The 7,908-nt window shown below is 44.4% G+C and overlaps 1 protein-coding gene across 2 annotated transcripts; it reads right to left on the minus strand.

Moving 5' to 3' along the window:
• Window positions 1–69: 69 nt before the first annotated feature.
• On the minus strand, window positions 70–7,908 carry BANF1 (barrier to autointegration nuclear assembly factor 1). Of its 2 annotated transcripts, none has more exons than XM_083716642.1 (3): window positions 7,754–7,908; window positions 1,528–1,667; window positions 70–764 (listed from the first exon to the last, which is right to left on the minus strand). In XM_083716642.1, exons 2-3 carry the CDS (start codon window positions 1,648–1,650, stop codon window positions 618–620), a joined length of 270 nt encoding a protein of 89 aa, XP_083572768.1. In that variant the 5' UTR covers window positions 1,651–1,667; window positions 7,754–7,908; the 3' UTR covers window positions 70–617. The 2 variants fall into 2 exon arrangements, with proteins under 2 accessions (XP_083572768.1, XP_083572769.1); XM_083716643.1 differs by lacking the exon at window positions 7,754–7,908 and adding an exon at window positions 3,361–3,494.

The raw sequence follows: 7,908 nt of genomic DNA on the forward strand, positions 1-7,908 counted from the left end.
CACAAATTGTATTCCTGCACCCCTTTCTCCGAAACAGCTCACTCCAATTAATTTTCAAGCAACACTGAGTAGTTAACACAGCTGATTTTTATTGATTTAAAAACTTTGCAATGATTTTTGGTTCTTGCCAATAAACCGAGTAGCATAAAAATTATAGAAGGGATCAAACACTGGAGAGAAATCACAAAAATAATAGGCCTAATAACATCTTTTTTCTTCAGAATTGACAGATAAATCTCAGTCTAACTGGAGCTCAAACAAAGGGAGTAGGGAAACTTCCATTATTGTTAGCAGGCAGGTCTGGTTCTGGAGTAGAGTGGCCTAACAGTGAGGGGGCTTCCAATTAAAGCCACGTAAAAAACGACCTACATGGAGCATCGAATTAGAACATTTGATGTTTCTCAACCCTCTCCTTGGAGGAAAAAAGATTCAGTTACATTAAAAGGCAGTCATGGCTCCCCCCCACCCCACCCCAGTGTTGGGAGCAATAGCCCCCAGCAGCCCATGTAGATGCTAGAAGGTTTATAAGAAGTGGGTGCTGAGAGAGATGGGGAGGAACAATCTCTATTCAACTACAAAAGCCCTAACAGCATCCACCAGGCTTTGGCCAACATCATTCACAAGAAAGCATCACACCATTCCTTCAGGCAGCCATAACAGTCTCTGGATTGCTTGGCATTGGCACCGCATGTGTCCTTCAACCACTCGCGGAAGAGGTCCTCGTCCTTCTTCAGGACTAAGAACTGTCCCAGAACCACGTATGCCTGGGTTCAAGAAAGCAAGGGGGAGGGGACACACACACAAAGAGGATTAGCAACTTGGGTAAAAAAAAGAGAGGCTACCTATATCAGACCCCTTTGGGAATGAAAATTCCAGAATACCCCTCCGCGACCAGGTGCCCTCCAGAGGTTTTGGACTACAGCTGCCTCAGTTTGATGGGAGTTCTAACCCAAACTCTCTTGAGGGCTCAAGGTTGTGAAACGCTGTTCTAGAAGCACAGAAAATCTGGGAACACAGAAGTTATCCTTTCAGTGCAGCAGTTTGAGTTTTGGACTCAAGACTTGGGTTCAAGTCCTCATAGATAAACAACTACCTGGCATTCAGAAGACATCTTAAGGCAGCCCTGTTCAGGGAAGTTTTTAATGTATGACATATTAGTGTATTTTTGGTCTTTGTGCAAGCCGCCCAGAGTGGCTGGGGAAACCCAGCCAGATGGGCGGGGTACAAATAATAAATTATTATTATATTATTATTACTCACTCTACCACAAAGACTAATTGAATGCAGGCCTACTGAGATTCAAAATGACTGCTGCATTGCATAGGCCCTGAAAAGCAGGCTGCAGCAGTCATCAAAATGGAGCATGTCTCTCCTGATCTTGTAGTCCTGTGGGTACTCCTGGTACCTCTGAAGTGAACCCCCCCACTGCAGAGGCTTGTCTGGAGGCTAGAAAGCATCACTCTGCCCAAGTTCATTTCCTACACCATAAACTTATTTTGCTTTCAGACCCAATGGCCCAGAAGATACCTTGTCAAAGCCTTTGTCTTCCAGCTTCCTGCCAAGTACATCTCCAATGCCAGCTAAAGTACCAACAGACTTGTCCCCCATGGGCTCCGCCACGAAGTCCCGATGCTTCTGACTGGTGGTCATGTTGCCTGCAGCTCTGCCTGCAAAAGAACTCAAGAGATCAGTGAGGTGTCAGAACTAAAGGGTGGGTAGCATCACCAGGCAGTTGAGAAAACCCACAGGATGCTAGAACTGCACATGCTTCTTGGCCAACTGTTATACAGCTTATTTGTTTACTATTCCAGGGAGGAAGAAACAGAGTGAGCCATGTCAATGGTGGCATTAGGAGTGTATACTCCCCTGCCTGGTTGGCCAAAAAGCTGAAAGCCTGCAGTGAATTATTAGCCAATAATTCTCCAGCATTAGGTAGCTTTCTTTAGAATGCCCATGGATGTTACCACACCATACCTTAGATGCAGAGGCACAGAACAGAACATTTTCCACTTGTAAAACATGCATGTAAATGAGGAACTGTAGCATAAATTAAATGTGTACATTTTGCTAATTTATATGTTTGGCAACTTAGTGTTTATTTTGATACCGTGGTAAAAAATTTTTTTACTGAGATTTGTTGTCCAAGTTGGAGGATGTATTTAAAGACAGCGACCTGGCTCAAATGCCATGTTTAATCTTAGTTTATATGTGAATAAGGCTTTTCACCCATCCCCTATGCAGGTGGCACACACAAACATATCAGAGTATGGCTTGTTGTGTTGTGAGAACTCAGTGCATGACTTGTTCCTTTCAAACAAACAATGCACACCCAAGTCAGAAACAAGCCAAGAACCATAGCTTGTTTGATGTTTGCCTGAATAAGTAAAATGCAAACCAGACTTCTATATGTTTCAAATGTAAATGAGCCAATATATAAACTGGGCAGTTTTGAAGCTGTAATTAACTTTTTTGAGATCACACGCAAATATATATAAAGTTCAGCTCGCTGTGTGTGCAAGGACTGGTACATGAGCTTATATTAATGTGTTATGTACATATCTTAAGGCAAATATCAAGTAAAAATAATTTACAGCTAAAGCTTTGAGCACAGATTAATGCTTTATTATGTACATTTTGATCAGGAAATTAAATTTAAATAATAAAAAAAATCATCTCCTTCCAGCTATTGAGCAATTTATTTGGAAGCATTAAATCAGTGCTTTTATGTTAATTTTTAGGGTTTGGTTACCAAAGTGAGTCAGACATACTAGATCAGATCCCAATTGGATACAGAAGCAGAAAATGTTTATTCAAAAGTTTTCAGAGCACACCACTGCTCAGATTGTACACAGAATGTGGGCGGGTGTTTTGCAAAGAACCATTTGTAAAATAAAGCATAGTCAGCAGCGCTGCTACTATTTCCAACACAAGCATCAGAGGCAACGCACCACTTCTCAACCATGGTTGCACCTGAGATTGCAAAAACAAGATCTCATTGCTCCTACTAGCTGTATCCAGTTTAGGAGAGATGGGGAAGAGGCCAAAAGGTATAGTTTGACTGGACAGTTCTAGAGTTCACACTTGGAAAGTGGGAGGGGGCACAGTTAGGGCCGTTACAGCTTTCATAACAGCTGCTACAATCTTTGGAAGTTTCTGATTCCAACAGCAGCCAGCCAGAGGGCGGCAGTTGCTACTGCTCCCTAGGTTCACACAGCCTCCAGCTGATGACTGCAATAATGACATAGCCTCCTGGTAAGGGAATACACCAGGGAAGCAGCAAGAGGTGTTACTTGACATAGCTAAATAAGGCAAAGCGGTATTGAAGGGCAGGCAGCTAAATAAGGTAATAGCGCCACCTACCAGAGAGTGAATTGAAGAACACTCAGTGGAATGAGGTGGGGCTTGGTCTCCTTTGATTCCTCACTGGCACCTGGGGCTAACTGGAACAGCAGAACCATCACCAGCCAGGGCAGAAGATGGCTTAGGGGGTTCTTTTGTTGCAGTACTGCCAGGATGACACAGAAGGACCTATGTTGGGCTGCTCTTCAGGAGAGAAACCAGCCTAGGATTCACATTCTACCTCACCTCCACAGAATCCTCTTGGTTCTATTGCTGGTGGAAGGAACACCAGAGGTAGCCTTTCACTCATTCAGGTGAATGCTAGTCTTCTGAAGCAGTAAAGAAAGCTAGTATAATGGTACCTCAGGTTACAAATGCTTTGGGTTACAAACACTTCAGGTTACAAACTCTGCTAATCTGGAAGTAGTACCTCGGGTTGAGAACTTTGCCCCAGAATGAGAACGGAAATTGCACACCCATGTGTGCGGCGGCAGCAGCAGAAGGCCCCATTAGCAAAAGCGCGCCTCAGGTTAAGAATGCCTTCGAGTTAAGAAAAGACCTCCAGAACGAATTAAGTTCGTAACCCGAGGTACCACTGTAGTGCTCCTCTCCTGACCTAGGCATGGAGAATAATTGGTCCTCCAGATGTTAAGGCTTCCAACTCCACCAGCCCCAGATAGCATGGCCGGTAGGTAAGGATGATGAGAGTTGTAGCTCGACAACTTCTGAGGGACTGTTGGCTACTTATACCTGTCCTTACCCCTCCTCTCTCTCCAGCATTAGGTTGCTTTGGTTCACTGAGGCTGGAATCCTAATGCCAAAGTTCTTACTTCATCTTCCAAATAATAGTAAAAAAGGCTATTTGTTAGCGTTACAGGTTTAGGATGAAAATAAACCCACCTAGTAAGGTCAGAGCTCTAAGTTAGCACTCAATAGCAGACTGTTTGCTGCTTCAGAGCAGAGACCCCAAAGCTAAATTTATGTGAGAAAACCAATCAACAAATGTGAGTATAGATGATTATTATTGTTAAATCAAATTTCTATACCGCCCTTCATCTGAAGATCACAGGGCAGTTTACAATACAATACCAAACATATATATATATATATATATATATATGCAGGTTTTGGTGTCCTCGGGTGTCTTCCCGTGTAAAAGTTGGGGTGTCTAGGCGACGTTTCGACGAGGTCTCACTCGTCATCTTCAGGCTGGTGCTTTCGGCTTCTTGTTACTGGAACAGAGCGGGATCTCAATGTTTGAGTTCCTATAAATACTGTAGAGGGGGTGTGGTGTCTAGCCTCCAATGTTCTGGGCAGAGAGGAAGTTCCCAGGCTAGTGTGCCTTTTCTTCTTTTGTTCCTTAATTACTTGAGAGATACCTTGAGTGATTTCTTGAGTGATATCCTGAGTACCACTTAGGTGGGTCATTAGGTGTGGATTAGTTGCTAAAGTCTTTGTGTCTTGACCTCTTGAACTTTGTGAAGAGTTTTCCTGAGAAGATGGCTGTATTGCACTTAGTTGTGCTTTGGCTTGGCTTCGTGTATAGGGGCGAGCTGTGGTTTTGTGGCTTGTGTCAGCCAGATCTGTGTAGGGATTGCAGGGGGGTGCAGCATCCGGAGGTGCCACCATGGATTGGCTACTGGATGGTGTCAGTAATTCATCTGTGGAGAGGGTCTGGGTTTGGGTCTGGTGTGGTTGATTGGTGTTGGCGTTCTGTGTGCCTCTGGATCTGGTGTCAGTTTTTGTGGAGAGGGCTAATTTCCAGATGTCTGGCAAGCGGGATGTGTCGTCACGCTTGTTCATGTTGTGAGGGTGTTTCTCTATCTCGATGGCTTCCATGATTATTCTCTTGTGGTGATGTTCCGTGTTAAAGAGCAATTTGGAATCTGCAAAATTAATTTCGTGTCCTGTTTCTTTCATGTGTTGGAAAAGAGAGGAAGTTTTTTCTTCTTTTTTGACGGCATTCTTGTGTTCTGCGATACGTGCATTTATTCGTCTGTTTGTTTGTCCAATGTACGTGGCTGGGCAGACTTTGCAGGGTATTTCATAGATCCCTTGGTTTTCCAACTGGATTTTATTCTTGGGGTTTCTGAGGATATTGGCTATTTTTTGGTTGGTGCAAAAGGCTGTTTTGATATTGTGTTTATGGAGGATTTTGCTAATTTTATCTGTAGTGCCCTTGATATAAGGAAGGAGGGCCATGCCATTGTTTTCTTCTGTGTCTTGGTTTTTGGGGGGTGTTTCCTTTTGGATTAGCTTCGTAATTCATCTTCTTCCACAGATGAATTACTGACACCATCCAGTAGCCAATCCATGGTGGCACCTCCGGATGCTGCACCCCCCTGCAATCCCTACACAGATCTGGCTGACACAAGCCACAAAACCACAGCTCGCCCCTATACACGAAGCCAAGCCAAAGCACAACTAAGTGCAATACAGCCATCTTCTCAGGAAAACTCTTCACAAAGTTCAAGAGGTCAAGACACAAAGACTTTAGCAACTAATCCACACCTAATGACCCACCTAAGTGGTACTCAGGATATCACTCAAGAAATCACTCAAGGTATCTCTCAAGTAATTAAGGAACAAAAGAAGAAAAGGCACACTAGCCTGGGAACTTCCTCTCTGCCCAGAACATTGGAGGCTAGACACCACACCCCCTCTACAGTATTTATAGGAACTCAAACATTGAGATCCCGCTCTGTTCCAGTAACAAGAAGCCGAAAGCACCAGCCTGAAGATGACGAGTGAGACCTCGTCGAAACGTCGCCTAGACACCCCAACTTTTACACGGGAAGACACCCGAGGACACCAAAACCTGCATTCCTGTACCCGTGAAAATCTACGAAAGCATATATATATATATATATATATATATATATATATATATATATATATTCCAATTGTGGGGAGGGCAGGTGGTGGGAACACTTGGGTGAGGGGTGAAGAGCCAAGTCAAGCAGCCTGCTTGGGAAGAGTGTAGGTGCCTGCACCACTTTGCCTCACCTTCTCCTCCCACCTTCCTGATTTTACTAGCAACAATCCCCATGGAAAAAGTCTACCACACCCAAACGCTCCCTTGCAAAATACTTGGGGAAGATGAGGCAACCTAGGCCAGAGATGGGAAGGTTGAAACAAGACACAATGAGTTAAGGAAAATCTCAGGTAGCTCAGCACAGAGGAACTGATGGCCACTACCTCACAAGTCTTAAGTGTCTTTCTATCCCCAACAGCAACTAAGGCAGAACAAAGACAAATCTCATTCAAGCCAGTAGTTTCTTTGGGAGGGCTTCAAACAATTTACATTGTTATGTCTTAATATTACGTCCCAAAACATTTGGAAATGTTCCAACAAATTATTTCCAAGTACTGTAAGGCTTTCAGTGTTAAGCCCCATTAATCCATTTATCTGGGTGTAAGCTCAATTGAACTCCTTTTGACTTACTTCTGAGTACCATGGGATTCACTGTTCACTGGGACTCAATCCTTTTTTAAAAAAACTGCTTAAGAATGCAGTGAACTAGGATTTAGCGTTCAGACCACTAACTACACTCAGGACTGAGTTGTGAATGTGCTTGGTTGAACTTTCTCTCCAATCAGATATTTCCTGATTATTCATGGAGAAAATGGGAGATATTTTTACATACCATAAAAAGTCAACACGCTGCACTTTGGTACTTCCCGAATTGTGTTTGGTAACTACGACAAAGGCCAAATCAGTTCCCCATAATCTGAGGGATTGCGTAATCCCCTCTTTGCCCATTTTAACATTTCTCTCCCCCAAAACCCACATTGCTTATCCATCTGGGGCAAACCCGGCCCCTTTTTTTAAAATCAGTAACTGCTTTGACCTCTTCACTTGGGACTTATTGGAGTAGGAATCTCCCTTCTGGAAGAGAACATTAAAACAAACATCTTGGGGGAGTGATTTTCAAACTTTTTTTTAAAAAAAAGTTTAGAAACAAACTTCCTTTCAGCTGTTTTACTGCAATTCCTTCTGTTAATCCTGGAGTCTTTCTCTCTCTCTCTCTGTGAAACCGCCCTTAAGCAAAAAGGAGAGACCTAAAACGAATAATCCAAACAACATCCCTGGAAGGTAGGCCGACACCATCATGAAAAAGATAAATACATGGAGAGGACGGTGGGAGGAGAGAGAAGCTCAAACTGCTCAGCATGAAGTTCCTGGTGTGTAATGTTTGTGGATTAAAGAGGCTCCATTAATACGCCTCAAGTGAAGAGGGCGGGTGGAGGGAAAGGCGGCGGCGGCGGCGCCTCATGGCCACTCGCTTATGGTTCTTATCACCACCCAGGCAGCCGCCAGCCTCCCACAAACCTGAGGGGCTTCATCCGCCCCCCTCACCGCCGGTAGCTCCTGGCCGCCCCCGCTCCCTTTCCCGCCCTCCGAGCCGCTCACCTGCTCTCTCGCCTCAACCGTCGCTCCCGCGCTCCCCTGGGTACCACTTCCGGGTAACACAGGAAAGCTGGGCGTGAGGAGCGCGGCCTAGAGGGCGCTCTAGGCTTCCTACGTTTGCCCAGGGAAGTCCAGAGCTAAGCTCATAGAGATTCGAT

This window comes from Podarcis gaigeae (genome assembly GCF_964106915.1).
Source record: "Podarcis gaigeae genome assembly, chromosome: 16".
Taxonomy (NCBI): Eukaryota; Metazoa; Chordata; class Lepidosauria; order Squamata; family Lacertidae; genus Podarcis; species Podarcis gaigeae.

Coding starts and splice junctions, on each gene's coding strand:
- BANF1 (XM_083716642.1), bottom strand. CDS start 1,650: ATGACCACCAGTCAGAAGCATCGGGACTTCGTGGCGGAGCCCATGGGG. Junction 765..1,527: donor AAGACAAAGGCTTTGACAAG/GTATCTTCTGGG, acceptor TCTTGAACCCAG/GCATACGTGGTTCTGGGACA.